The sequence below is a fragment of the Lepisosteus platostomus genome, chromosome 6 (genome assembly GCF_059453375.1).
Source record: "Lepisosteus platostomus isolate fLepPlt1 chromosome 6, fLepPlt1.hap1, whole genome shotgun sequence".
In the NCBI taxonomy this organism is placed as follows: domain Eukaryota; kingdom Metazoa; phylum Chordata; class Actinopteri; order Semionotiformes; family Lepisosteidae; genus Lepisosteus; species Lepisosteus platostomus.
Window position 1 is genome coordinate 61,259,469 of NC_142616.1, and position 15,221 is coordinate 61,274,689.

The 15,221-nt window shown below is 35.6% G+C and overlaps 1 protein-coding gene across 2 annotated transcripts in view; it reads right to left on the bottom strand.

Annotated features, from left to right (window-relative positions):
- Positions 1 to 7,280, bottom strand: part of lhfpl4a (LHFPL tetraspan subfamily member 4a) — an 86,619-nt gene extending 79,339 nt beyond the window's left edge. Inside the window, exon 1 of one of the 2 annotated variants that reach the window (XM_088636736.1) lies at positions 5,931 to 7,280. In XM_088636736.1, coding sequence (XP_088492862.1) covers positions 5,931 to 6,336 — 406 coding nt within the window. In that variant the 5' untranslated portion in view covers positions 6,337 to 7,280. The remainder of the gene's footprint in view (positions 1 to 5,930) is intronic. The other variant, XM_088636737.1, reaches the window with a different exon arrangement.
- Between the last annotated feature and the right edge of the window lie 7,941 nt (positions 7,281 to 15,221).

The following is a 15,221-nucleotide window of genomic DNA, read 5'->3' on the forward strand; positions in this document are numbered from 1 at the left end:
GCAAGACTTCAGATACTTTTGAAGCAACAATATTTCGTACTTCATAAAACAATCCAAAAGAGAAGAAATTGAGATTCACAACACACAATGTTGTAAATGCCATAAAACTATACAGTGTTATGTCTGCCTTTCGAACGTGACCTTTGAGAAACTGAAGGAAGAAAATTCAATAAGCTTCACAGGCATTAATGAAAAGGTCAGGCCATTTTTAAAGACAGTTTGCCCTTGTATCTTGAAGAATTCCTATGAAGCTAAAATAAAATACTCTGCTTCTCCAATGCTGATGAAGTACTGTAGTAGGCTCAGCCCACTCACCCAAAAAACATTTTTGAAAAACAAACATTTCTCTATCACTTTAATTTTGTGAGTAAATGATATTTCAGGTAATGTCTATGTTATGTCTATGTTAAGTGTTAATACTTTAATCAAATGGTCTTAAAACATACATGACCTACATACATGACCTTGGTTTCTCTTAGAAGCCGGTATATGGTCCTAGTTTACTGTACGGAGGTGGAAATTATCACCTTCTTCACAGATCTCATAATCTAAACATGCATGGGCCTGGTCAGTAGTGGGTGAGACTTTTGAGGTAAAATTAGTTGCAGCTCTTAATGTTGTTGGTGGGCAAATAATACAGTGCACTCCAAAAATATTGGGACAGCGAAGTCAAAACTTATTTTTGCTTTGCAGTCAAGCAATTTCTATTTCTAATCATAACACTAATTGGAATGATAAGTACCACATTTCACAGATGGGTTTACATGCTACATTTTTGCCAAATATTAGAAGTCTTTGTATGCGGGGACAATATGATGTAAAATAGAAATAATACTGTACACATTTAACTACCACAACACACATTTTTCATATGCACACACTGCACTTCATGATCTGTGATTTAGTTCCAGACTCCCACAATTATTTTGGACCATTTGTTTCCAAAATAGGAAGTAAATACTGTAGCATACATGTACAATATAGCCTATTTTTTTTCTTGATTGCACTTAAATACAATTTCTGCCTGTGTCCCCTGGTCAATGAATTGCAGGATTTTTAATACTTGAACCAACCCCCCATGTTATCTTCTCTGCTCTTTTAGTCTGTTCAAGTATGTCATTCCTATCAGGCCAGGATACATCTTGCTAACACATGAGCAATGGTATTCAACTCTGACCAATCCATGCCTGACATCTTTCAGCCATCTTTCCGAGTCTTCATTGCACAAATTGTGTGATGCACTGCCACTACACGGCTATTCACTTAATTCTTCACCAAGTATCTTTATTTGCCAAGCAGTAACTGCAATTGCTTAATGCTTGAACATATAACACCAGATAATATGACCTATACCAACAAAAGATCACTAGTGCATTATGGCTGTACTATGGCCTAGTGTTCAGAACCCCTGTTAATCATCTCTTCTGGAACTTCCTTACATCTGGGTTAATATGGGTTAATTGTTCTGTTTCAAAGCTTAGAAAAATATTTTTGTAAGCTGTCAAAAATCCCAAGCAGGAAATTTAATTTTAAATTGTTATATTTTCTACAGTCCACTCAGTGAAAGTAAAATGTCAGGGTATTTGTTTCTGTAACCGATGTGTTCAGTATTCTGCAGATATCACATTTATGCCTTATTTAGCATTTATATAACACATAATGCTTTTGGGAGAAGCATCCTAAATTCAGTTTTTTGTTATTCAGATCTGTGGACAATTACATAACTTAATCACCAATTACTTTTAATGTTAGCCAGTGGCAACCGAAATGCCTTTTGTGCTCTGTTTCTCTAATGTAACTTGTTTTAAGCCAAGCCCAAAGTGAAGACTCTTGACGTGATGTTGTTTCCCTGTTGGTTAATGGGGCATAACAAAACCCTTTGAAAAGAAATAACTGAGGTGTCACATTTGATTCCTTGAGATGCTCATGCATTCCGTATGGAGGGAGGTTCTGTATTTTAATGATACCCCTCGAGAAAAAAGGTTAGAAGTTGAGCTCAGAAACTTTATGTCAGGCTACGAATAAGCTGCAAACTCCAATGCAGAAAACTTATCCCTCCTAGCAACATACAGCTTTGTGTGTCATAGTAATTCCAATTAGTGTGCAGCACTTACTGATCATCAGATTTCATGCTACAGTATGTACAGTATAGAGATTGAAATTATGAAAAACCACTTCATTGTTTTTAATGAAATTCAAGTTTTTAATAAAATATTTGATTTGGTAATGAAGCCTGAATACAACTAAAGGCCCTGAATACAAATACAACATCTGCCAATGAAAATAGAGGAGAAGGGTATAAAAACAATAGAAAGGAAACAAATGCAGATAAGGTAAAAGTTCCATCTACATTCTCTCTTACTTTTTTTTATTTGAAGGGGATCTACTAGTTAAGTATTTAAGTATTTACATATACTGTAATATAAATTAGTGAAACATTTCTTGGCATGTGGAATAACTAATCAATAACTGAAAGTACTGGAGTAATTACATAAGCTGAAGCTAAGAAAAGAGAATATGGATGAAGTTGCAATTGCACTTAGATTCCAGAGAGATGGAGAATATGATTTGCAAAAATGTCTGCAACATTGGAGCATATTCTGGTTGAATGGTTAAGAGACCCTGACTACTTCAGGACCAGTTCCACAAGAAACCCTTGTACCCCTCATATGATTTTTTGAGTACTAATATTATAAGATATTCTTGGAGCAACACACTGTGTAGTGCACATAGCTTAGATTAACAATGGTACATACCAGTGCAGTATAGTAACAGTTGTTATTGCATATACAGTAGATTTCATCCTTAATCTATGTCAATAAACTCTCGAAATAAATCTCTAAATAAAATATAAAGCACAATCAAAAAATGTGTACACTGTAATTTAAAAAACAATACATTTCAAGTTTGGAGATTTCAATTTCCTACTGAAAATATCAAGGACAGATAAACTGCAAAGGCTGGGACCCCTTTTCTTTTGTTTGGTGAAAAAAAACAAACATGTTACGGTTTAAAAAAAGATACTTTAATTGTTTTTACACCTTTTGAATATCTCAATTTAATTACACTATTAATTGGACAGTAGAAAACATAAAATGGCACGATAAGGAATGGCATATATTTTAGTAATAAGAAATAGGATCTTTAGTGAGTAAATCAGGCACTTTGTGAATGTGGTTGGTTCTGCAGTCCAAGCTGGTCGCAATGTTCCTCTCTGACAACTCAATAATTAGACGAGACTTACCTAAAGAAACAGACTGTGGCTAATTCACACTTAGCCCAATTAATTTGCACCTTGTCTAATTAATTAGGGGGTTTATGTAATTAGAAATCTGCAAGGAGCTTCTGTGGAACTAAGAACATATGACAACTTGATCATTCAGGTACCCATGAGAAAAAACAATCTGTTATAGACCAACCTTATTGCTCACCAACATGGAAGTCTTCAGAAATGAAAACAACCAAACAAAAACCTGGACAGCAAAAAATGTCAGGTAAAACTGGAACCATTTACAGAAAAAAAACAGTTTGTGTTGAACATCTGCCATTTTGCATTTTCCTGTTCATGGAGTTTGCGTAATTCAATTCCTTTAATGTTTCATTTCAAACTACTTCCAAATCTGGATAAAGTTTAGGAATAGTAAAATGTGTATGGGTCTTTTTCTCAAAGGTCTTTACAGAAGTTAACAACATTTACTAAAACACTTTACAGTGAAAATCAAGCCTAAGACATGCTAGGACATTAAAACCTGTGACCAATGAGAGCAGATTTATGGTCAGATTTCTTAGAAGTAATAAATCTTTAAGATTATATAAATATGGCACAAATATTTAATATTATCTCATTCTAGACCTTTGGAGTATAGTCTATTTATACAGTAGTCACACTTTACAAATATACTGTATGTACTAGCTGGACAGAAGAGTAAAAAATAAAATTTTAGCTTAATGCAATAGAAACCATTCACTTGAATAGCTTGTCAAATAAGCTTGCAAAAGTAAAAATATCTCCAGAAACCTCAAGCCCAGCCCTAACCTTAATACTTACTCCTACAGAACATTTTCCCATTATTGTAACTAACTCAAATTCTAACTCTAAGATTAAAACAGACTAAAGGACTAGTGATACATATTCAGATACTGTACTTCAAGAAAGTTTTCAAGTGTAATTTTATCAGACATATAATTTACAATCAGATAATTTCATTTTAATATCTCCCTTCCCCCCTAAAATGCAGCACAAATCTGTAAAAAACAAGTAAATGTATTTTTTGAAGTAATGTGTTTTACATATACTGAACTAGTTATGTCGGAGTTCAGTATATTTTGTTTTTAAAACGAAGAAAAATGTTTTTTTTTGTCTACACCTTTCATACTAAAGCATGATTTTAAGAATTAACAAAGAAAAATAATTTGATGTTAAAAACCGTTTCTTAGTAGTATTACACTGAGTTGAATTATATTTTAATCCAATGTTAATTTTTCCACCATATGATCTTGTTTCATAAAGGTGAAAACAGACACGTAACAACATTACAAATATCTGTTTTAACATTGCCAAGGTAAACAGATAACATAAGGTAGCATAGGTTTTTAAATGTGATGTTCCAGAATTCTTATTCTTAATAAGATTTCGATGGCAAGAACATTCTTCTTCTTATTATTATTATTGAAAAGTATTTTCTGAGTATTATGATAATTTGTATACAAAAATGTGGTATTACGATCAGCGTTCAGCGGTAAAATGTAACATATACCGCAGTTCAAATGTGCAAGACATTAACCATTAAACTCACATCAGCATTGAAATACCATTTAATTTTTAATTAAATCTCTTGCGTTTTCTGGTTGTCAGTGGTCAAGCTGCCATTCCAAAACTAATACTGTAATGCGTTTTGTAGGATAGCTTCGTGCTTGGTTTATTTTATACAGTAAGCAGTTTACTGAAAGATTCGGTAAAATAGAGGGGAAGCCGGAGAAAGAGTGTTGAATAACATTAGCCTTTAATTTCCGTTATGTCATTTGCTTAAAACCATTCAACTATATTTAGATCGGTGATATTCAAAAGAGGAACGGTCCAATTTGAACACCTTACATCCAGTACGCTAGTTTTTACTTCAAGAATGTTTGAAATCGTGTGTAACTACAGGTATGTTTCTGTGACAAAAAGATACTCAAGATATTTAAGAAATTGCAAGCGGATTTCCAGATAGCACCCGGAAAAGCCTAAGTAGTGATCTATTATGCTTAATTAAGACAAATGATCTTTGAGAAATCTTTGTCAGCCGACAGTCCTCTGAGAACTAATAGCCAACACCTTCAGATGATACCATACCAACAGAAATCCGTAAGACCATAATACTACCTTCGTGAATTGTAGAGAATTCTTAGCCTTTGTGGGGGTTTTTTTCAGTTACTAAAATTGCACACCCTTCAGTAACAGGGAATCCCCTGTGGAATCCTATGTGTGATTAATTTCTCACAAGAGGCTCCATTGTATGCGCGATACTAGCGTATGTTCTTACAGACCGTATACAGGAGTATGACAGTCAGATTTAACCATGTTATGAGGCTAAAGTGATTGATAACCATCCTTGATCACTATAACATTTTGAAATGATAGAACTTTTCTGCAGACGCCGAAATTGCCGCTCGTCATTTCACAACCCTTTCCGAAATATTCCAATAAAACGAGATTGTGGCGTTTTACGTTTACAATCTGGATTGATCGTGGGGGATTTCTTTTTCCCCTTCCATTTTCAAACGAAACTTGCAAGCCACAACGTCTCTTCCCTCGACTTGCTTAGCGGCCCGACTTGCGTGTGCTGGAGGGCGTTCAACGCACGATCAGCCATAGCCAGGATACCCTTCCTTGAGCGACGAGAACGGTCCCGACCCCAGAAAGCAAGAGTGAAACGCAATCGCCTTACCACACAGCAGCTGCATCCACGCACACGTCTTGTAGACTGTAGCCGTGTTGCAGAAGAAGAAGAGCGCGAAGCAGGCGATGCAGCCCAGAATTAGCACCATGGACAGCAGCACGAAGAACGAAGCTGCTTTGAATGCGCTGGAGGGAATCGAGCTAAAATCTGCAAAGGTACCCTGGCAGGTGAGCTCCCGGTTCGAGACGCCGTTGCCCACACAGTAGTGAAACAACCCGAAGTAGCCTGCCTGCGGGGTGTTGACACTGTCCCCGATCCAGTAGGGCTGGATAAAAACGACCACATTTATGATGGCAAAGCATATGGTAAAGATTGCCCATAGCACCCCAATGGCCCTGGAGTTCCGCATGTAGTTGTCATGGTAAATCTTGGAGGCTTCTTGTGAAGGCAGCATCTTTCCTTTCCCCCCGTCTTCTTGTGTCGCTAAAGCTGCGATGTAGAGGTAAAAAAAAAAAACACACAAAAAAAAACAGCAGTCTTTTTAATTATTTGAAGGTCAGTTTTACTATGCTGTTTAGTCCAAATAATTAGATCCACGGTTCCTTTGATGTGGTCGCATGTAAAAAAATAAAATAACACACGCACGATGTTTAAGCGATAAGTTGAATCCTATGCGATTAAAATAAAAAGCAATGCTAACTCGCAATGCAATGACACATGTTTAATCAAACACCAACGTTATTTTACTTCATTGCATCTATGAACAGTATTTGTGCCTCCCATCCGAATGAAAGCCAGGATAGACGGAGGCTGTTTCGCGTGGTTTTTGAAAACGAATCTTCCTGTAACAATCGGGCATCTAACCCAAAATAGAAACATCCGTATGAACCCACGCGCAGATATCCGCGATCCGATGGATTTCGGTTCTAAAAGAATTGCAGATGTGGACGTTCCCGGACTGATGTTGCCTGCTGCTGGGACTCCATGATTGTGATTTCTGCTTCTCTGTCTTTTTCTGCGCGGGCACGACGATGTTGAGGGATGTTGACGGCGCGTTCACTTACATTGCAGAAATTTGCATTACAAATGCTTCCACGGAAAACCTTGCATTTTTTCAAGAAAAGGCACTGGCTTTTTTGTTATGCCATACCTGTTTTTGAAGTTGATCAAATGTTGTCATTTATCTTACGTATTTATGTACTATTTCCGTGCTATACGACTAGGTACTTGGTCTGAACACTATGTTCTGATTTTATGAATCACTTAGTACTTCACACCATAAACAGTACAGCTTCACCACCTAACATTCCAATTCATTAAAATGCTAGTAATTTAAGATTAAAAATAAAATAAAATAAATGAGGATTACAATTTAAAGAATATTTCAATTTTTTTCTCTACAAGCTACAAACCAAGTATATAAAAGTACCAGTTGACTTATGTATTTTGATTGAAAGGGTAAAAACCAAGATAAATAATATCTGAAGAGAAGATAAAAATCTGACCACAACCATAATTGTCTGTTTCAAAGAAATATCACCCAGTGTGCCTTGTTATTAAACTGTGTTAATAATAGAATAATCCAAATTAAAAGTTTTGTCCTGGCCTGAGTCAAAGTTACACTTGCTGATAAACCATGATACTTTTAGTGTTAATAGCAGTTGTATCAGGCATATACTAATGCTGTTCTCTTGGCCTGACCATTAATTACATTACAAATTACATTACATATACAGAATGTTGCACAAAAATTGCTTGTAATCACTGGCAATTAGCAGCAATTATTGCTTTCAAAAATGCAAAAATTGCATTTTGTCTGCTACAAAACATCACTACTTTAATTATGAGCAATACCTGCCTCATGTAAACAGTTGTGAAAACCAGTGAACTACCAGAAATAAGTGCACCTGGTAGAATATTTATGATAATGTAAGGTTGGAGATGGAAAATGGAGAAGAAGCAATTTCTTTATTAATAACTTAGCAAGGTCTCCAGTCTTCTGGTTTATATAGCTACTGTTTATACATGTGCAAATGTCATTTTGTTTTGTAGACCTTGGTACTTATGTTATTAAGAATGTCTGAAAATAACTTAAAATTGTGTATGAACACAGAATCATTTAAAAATACAATATTAATATGTTTCAAAGAAGCTGATTATTTTAAATAGTATTACGTACTGTATGTAGGCCAATGTACTTTAAGAGTGTTAATGATCATGATGTTATGTTGTTGATAATTTCAGCATAAGTAATTCCAGGAATTCTAAGTAAATCTGGTTTGTGACCAAATCTGTTGAATGAAAGAAGAATTTGCAGAAGCTGCAAAGGGAAATCTGCTTGCAGTGAAGCCAACAAGTAAGAGGGCAATGCAATTAATTAATTAATTTCCTCGGGTAAACAATTAAAAATAAATGTCTGTTTATGAGGAGAAGGGTAACAAAATGCAGTATGACCTTCTGTTTGTTCCTTCTACTGATTACTTTCTGAAAGTATCTGTATTGTGTATCAAAATCAAAGTCACTGTAAAGCAGCTCTGACTGTGTGTTGTGTGTGCATGTGTTTGTGTATACACAGCACTGTCAGAAACACTGCCCAAAACATTTACTACATAAAGAACGTTGTGGTTTTTCTAGATGGCCTATTCTTGAACTCCTTTCACTTCTGCTGTTTTTGCTGTATCTTTTTAGTGTCTTCCAAGCACGCAAATGGCTGAATGAGAAAAGTACTGTAAACATTAATACACTATTTTCTTAACATCATAAAATTTGGAATGCTTTTTTGTGTCTCTGACTTTTCAAAGAGGAATGCTTGAATTTGTAAAGTGGAAAATGTTTTCTTGAATTTATGACTGAAAACAATTTGTACTGCTCTCTCTAGCAGTTGAAAAAGCCTTGTTAAAAATACTCCTTAAAAACAGCAGTACTCATTGACTTTTTATTACAGCTGAGGAAAGCAAATTTAATTGTAACCTCCATTCAGACAGGAGTATGTTTCTTCTTTTTTGTGGTGGTGCCTTAGGATACTTTGACAGCTTTTTATCTCTTTTTTGTTCGCCCTGAAGATCTTAAGAGTCACACTCCATCCACTTTCATTAATTTCACACAGCCCAGTGCATCTAGTCTTGCTAATTTGTGAGGCTTTCTCTGTTTTGGCATTCCTTTCATGAAGACAATTGCTGACACTTAGAACATTCTGCAATTCAGACACAGACCATACAAGGTTTCATTAAAAAGCTCTTCTCCAGCCTCCTGTTAAGCCTGCAGACAGCAGGCAAGTGAGGTTATGGTACACTGGACACTCTGACTTTTTGGGATGCTACAGTACCTCTGACATTTTGTTTAACAGTGGGTTAGGTTATAAATTGAATTGTTTCAAACGTCTTTACTGTGGACACACCCAACACTTCCCAGTGTGCTAAAGGAGATCTGAGATTATCAAAATTAGACACGATTAGTTTGAAGTAACGGTAAAATGCATAGTATGTGTGCTCTACTGTCTTGTATTCTGACACACCATTAGTAAAATGGGATAATGGCTGTTATACCTTTTTAGGTTTAGGTACAACACGATGTTACATAGTGTAAATAAACATGGACAATGTAACTAAGACCAGGAGATATACATCTCCTGTGTGTTGAAATACACTGAATGTTTGTACTTTGAACCGCAAGCAAATATCATGTGGCTCATGGATTTAGGGAGATAATGTTATTTTAAAAATACTGGTCCTATATCACTGAATATCCATGGTTCACCATCAGAGGCATAACATCAACACTAAAATATTGTAAATTTACAATAGACCTATTTTTAGAAACCTTTAGAATAAGGTTTAGTGACAGGCAACCATGATCCTCAACTTGCCCTGATCGTAATGCACAGTGATCTGCAGTACATTGACTCAACACTGGTTGAATCTCAAAAATATTTAGACCAAGGGCATAATGAAATAGTGTCCCTTTCATTAACTTTATGAAGTATAATACATTTTTCTGCTTTGAAGGGAATAATATTATTCCATGCATTCAGAAACCAAACACTGACAATCATGCAAGGACCTTATTTGCAGTAAGTCACTATCTCTCCTCACATTATTGTGCATGTGATCACACATCCCTAGTTCACAAAGTTCTGGTGTCAAGAAATGTTAGGACCTTCATATAAGAGAAATCAATTGTTTTTCTTTAACTAATATTGGAACTTTGAAACTAATAAGCGAGATTGGTTTTCCCAGTGCTTGCGAACCAATGCTTCTATTCGTGCCAATTGATAGAATCACAGTCAAATGTGATAGTTAATTCATATTGCTTTGTTTATTCCATAGGGTTTTGTGAAGATTTGTGTAGACTTTCTCAGTCCCAGTAAGGGTTCTGAATGACTCAGTTAAATCCCCTTAAAGTATTCTGTGTTTCAGACTAGGTGTATTCAGATCTTTTAACCTGTGTATATACTTTATGATAGAGATTCAGTTTCAAGAATTATACTTTTTGCTCTTCTCTGGACTTCTTCCAAACCAGAAAAAAATCTTGCATTGTTTGGGATCGCAGACTGGGTCAGAACTGTCTAGGTGAAATCAGCTAGCATGATTACCCTGGTGTTTGAACTGAAGCATTGTGAAAGTTCTTTAAAATGTCTTCCCCACGTTGCCTGTAAAAACAGTATTATTAATCTAGATGTATAAAGCTTTCATCCAAAATGGCTCACAGTATACAGGTATTTGTTTCCATTTATACTGTAAAGCTGGACATTTGACTTCTCTGAGTTTAATAGGTTGTTGTTATTATAGCAGTGCTCCGCCTGTCCTTCCTCTCCATGTATCATGATATCAACTCTTCATGACACTTTCCTATTTAGACTGCACTTGTTGATAGAATAATAAATGTTATTGGGTCTGCAGCAAGCCTTTGAAGTTGGCTTGAGTATAAATGTCAGCCAAATGCGAACATGGATAAATAAAGAAAAATGGTCAAACCTTATATTTGAGAAGAAGATCAAAATCACCCAGTGAAGTATTTGCGCTGTTTACATTTAGTGGCCTATAGAATCATTTGTCAATTTCTGAAGGCTGATATGTTGGATGGCTTGTGGTAATATAATCTATGTAATGCTGTTTAATTGGATATAAGGAGATATAATGCTTTTTTTACTATTCCAAAATGTAGTAATTGACGCATTACTTACATGAAACTTACCTGTTGCTTCAGACCTTAAGATTTCTTTTCAAACATAGCTTCCTACAGCTTAGAACACATGATTTACTTAAATTCCAGTTTTTCAAACCCACGTTTGTTTTTCAAACCAATCTTTATGTCAATTTCATTCCTCAAATTTCACAGAACTGGGATTGGGATTTGGCTTGAAAGGAGATTTGGAATTAAAAAAATGAATTGACACCAAGCCTGTCAGAATCACACACTTGCTACACCAGAATAGTGTATGTTCCTACCTGTATTTACTGTGTGGATTGCTACGTATTAACATTACATTTTATTCACCATGTCTCTTTGCTATTCGATTGCCATTGTTTCTTTGTTTGCATCATGTTGCAATAACAAAGAAAGAAAAAGAAATAAAAAAGGGATTCTATAATGGACTCTATCCTCGGTATATTGCGTTTTCTTACAATGTGAAGTGGTTTCACGGCTAAGGTATTCTTAATGCAGGCCAACAAAGAGAATATTGCAAGCACTCTGGCCCAACAAAAAAATGCACTTAGAGCTTGAGGGAGGCTGCAGCAGATGCACATTTCTCTTCTAGTGAACAACTGACCTGTAAAAGCAGTCATCTTCATTCTCTCTTATTTATACAACTCACATTTAGTAATTTCACTATTTTCTCTAGATTTGCTCCTGTACTGGTCATCTCTCAGTGATCACCTGCTCCCATCTACCTGTGTTTACTGCACATTATTTTCTTTATATTCTGCTATGTTCAATATTGCATTGTAGAATCAACTTTAATTGCATACAACACTTGTAAGCTGACCTTATTAAAGTTTTCATATTTCTAAGTGTAATACATCTTAGGCAGCTGTGTGGAGTAGTGATTAAGACTCCAGACCAGATGGTCAATGAAAAGTTACGTCTGTTCCCTTGAGCAAGATACTTCAGTGAATGCCCTACCATATAAATGGAGCTCTGCTCCACATCATCCTTACAAATGAGAATTTGTTTTCAACTGACTGATCCTTTAAAATAAACGAATATAAGAAATCACATGGAATATGTTAATTTCTGTTCTGGAAATAGGCCACTACTGTGAAAGGTGACCTAATAAATACTAAGAAAGAGGAGAGAAAGATTATGGTGAAAGACACATTACATTTTCAAACATTTTTATCAGTTCCCAGATATTTTGATCTCCATTACAGACTGTGAAAGACTGTGGTGTGCAAGCAATCCATTAAAACTGACTACAAGACACTTGGCTGGGATCTCCTTGATTCTTCATCAGCTACCAACTGCACACTGAATATGATTCTTTGGGTATGGAGTCCAGTAGTGATAGTGCTTAATACACCCACCCCAGATTATTCTATTAAAATTTCTCTATGAAATATTCAAATTAACAGTGTAAGACTTTTACTGTATTTTGTAAGACGACTATGCTATTATGATGTGTGAATGTGAAATGAAGGTAGGAGAAACTGAATAAATGATAATCATTTCCAGATGCTAGGAATGTCTAAAATAAAATAAAAACATTATGATTGAGGTTCAATTTATGTAAGGAATGAATGTTAAGATTTAAAAACACATCCTACAACAGCTGGTCTGGCATTCAAGGATAAAGGATATTCACACTTAATCACCAAATCTGTCTTTATTTGTTCAGCCTGGCAGATTTCCTCTTATTGTGCTTAATTATCTCCTTTAAAACACTGATATATAGTGTTTCATCGAGGTTAGTAAGGTTAACTGTAGACGTCCATGTAATTTGATTAATAAAAGGGGGTCCTTACCCTTTAACCTTTGCAATTCCAGAAGATTGACTACAATTCTCTGAAAGTGTAAAATTATTTAGTGCTCTGGTAGACAAACTACAGTGTATATGCGAAGAGAGTAAATACGTCTGGATTTTCAAATTTTACATGTGGCCATCCCACAGTTCTTTGTAATATACCGAAACGCACCACCTTTAATAAATAAGCGTATATAACCCATTGAACTTGCTCAAGTGTATCATTAAATATTCTGACATGGCTGTAGAAAATGTTAGAATTTACATGTCCTTTTTGCATGGTTCATTACTTCCCGGGTATTAAATGACACATTGATGGTAAGAAATGTGTGTCTGTGACTTTTGCGTCAGGAAAGTTTGTATGCACGTACAGTACATAAAAGGCTGACAAATGTCACGTTGCAACAGTTCCCTGATTCGATGAAAGAGTGGAGGAACACACCCTGTGAGTATTACTGAAAAGGGATTTCAGAACTGGAATAATGATTTCACACATCTGGCGGGACCACACAGTAAAAATATTGCTGAAGTGCAACAGAGAAATGTCAACGTAACGTCAACAAGTAAATGTCAGGTAATGCAATTGGCCAAATTATTAATGTTTAAAATCTTGTCTTAATATGAATAAATTGCATATGACAGCTGTGAAAAGGTACAGTATGTGCTTAATAGTGCCTATGTTTTCAACCCTGCAACACAAACATTATAGGGGTTGTGGAGAAATAAAAGCATAGTATGAACTATCATTTAGCCTTATGTAATAAAAAAGGTCCACTGAGAGGCTGAATTAGAATCCCACAATTAAAGAAAATGAAGTGTTTAGTATCCAATTTAGACATGTAACAATTGAACCACCATTGTGGAAACGACAGAGGAGAGGCTGCGTGTGCAAAGGGAGAGATACGCTTCGCTGAGAAATTACAATTCTGGGATTGGGGAGTGAAATGATTACTGGGAATAAGGCTGCTGAAGGCAGAATGGATTGAATTAATTAGAAACATTGGGGACACCGTGCCTTAGAAATGTTTTCAACAAGCACATTTGTGGAACCGAAAGACGATGCCTGTGAGTCGAAAGATATTGTCCGGGGATATTGACTGAACCTGTTAGAGCAGGATCTGTTACCTGTGACCTGTTCCAGTCTAAAAGCTTGATCCACTCATGACGCCTGGCAAGATGATTGGATCCTCTTTGTTTTATCAAACATATAAATTGCCCAGTTCAATTGTATTTCATTTTTTCATATTCATTTGAATTGCTCACATCACATGTGTAATACTGTATGTATTGTCTATAACCCTTGTTTCTAAGAGTCATAAATAATTTATAATAATGATTTTTTAAAGTGATTTACCTAGCCTTGACACAACGATAAATACTTATATCAGGATTCAAACTGTTTGTTCAGAATTACTCCAAGATCCCGACAGTAAGAAACAATATTCATCATTCAGTGTTGGTGTCACTTGTGAGAATAAAAAGCCCCTTCCTCAAACCTAGTTGTGAGAATAAAGTGTGATGTAATTAGCCATATACCAGAACCAGAAAGGAAATGCAAGTAAAAAATTGTTTGAAGTTAAATATAAGCCAAAACACCTGTTAATTTTACTGTGAATTCCACAAGCCAACATAGAGACTGGGCTGTTCAACAAAACATGATGTAGGAGACAACAAGCAGAAGCATAAATTCTTCAAATTCTTCAAATATGTCACTTCTAAACCTAGTAAAAGACCATTAACTACAAAATGTCAAAACAGTGTGCCCTGGAATGCACATATGCACTTATGATTAGATTTCTGTTTGTTTTTGTATTTGCCCTTCCGGTAAAAAAAAAGTCGCTTTTCCGTGTCATGTCAGTACACTGACTGCCTGCGTAACAGCGCTGAGTGAAGCATTTTCTACTGTCAATCAAGACGGAGAATGTATTACAATTACCAAGGATTCAATCAATTGAGTGGGTGCAGCAGGCTGTGAATGTTCATCCCTAATAGGGTTGTTATTTTTTGACGATGCTGGGGATATCTACAGTCTTTCCTGGTTCAAAGATCAGGAAAGAATATTGATCAACGCACATGTTGATCCATATAAATAATAACATGTGTTTCTGGAAAAGATAAATATGTTTTTAAGACTTTGCTTAAGCGTGTACGGAAATACTGAAAGCTATAATTTTTTCAATATATATGGCTGAACAAGGGTTATTTGCCAGTGAAGCAAGGTACTGTAGGTGATCAAAACCTGTCAGGTTCCCTGTGGAAAGGGGATCTCATAATTATAGCGCTTAATTATAGCAACATGGGGACTGCAGAACTGTGATAATAAAGAGCTTAATAAGCCTTTTTGTATGTTCCATTGTTCTAACATGGAAAACCCTAAA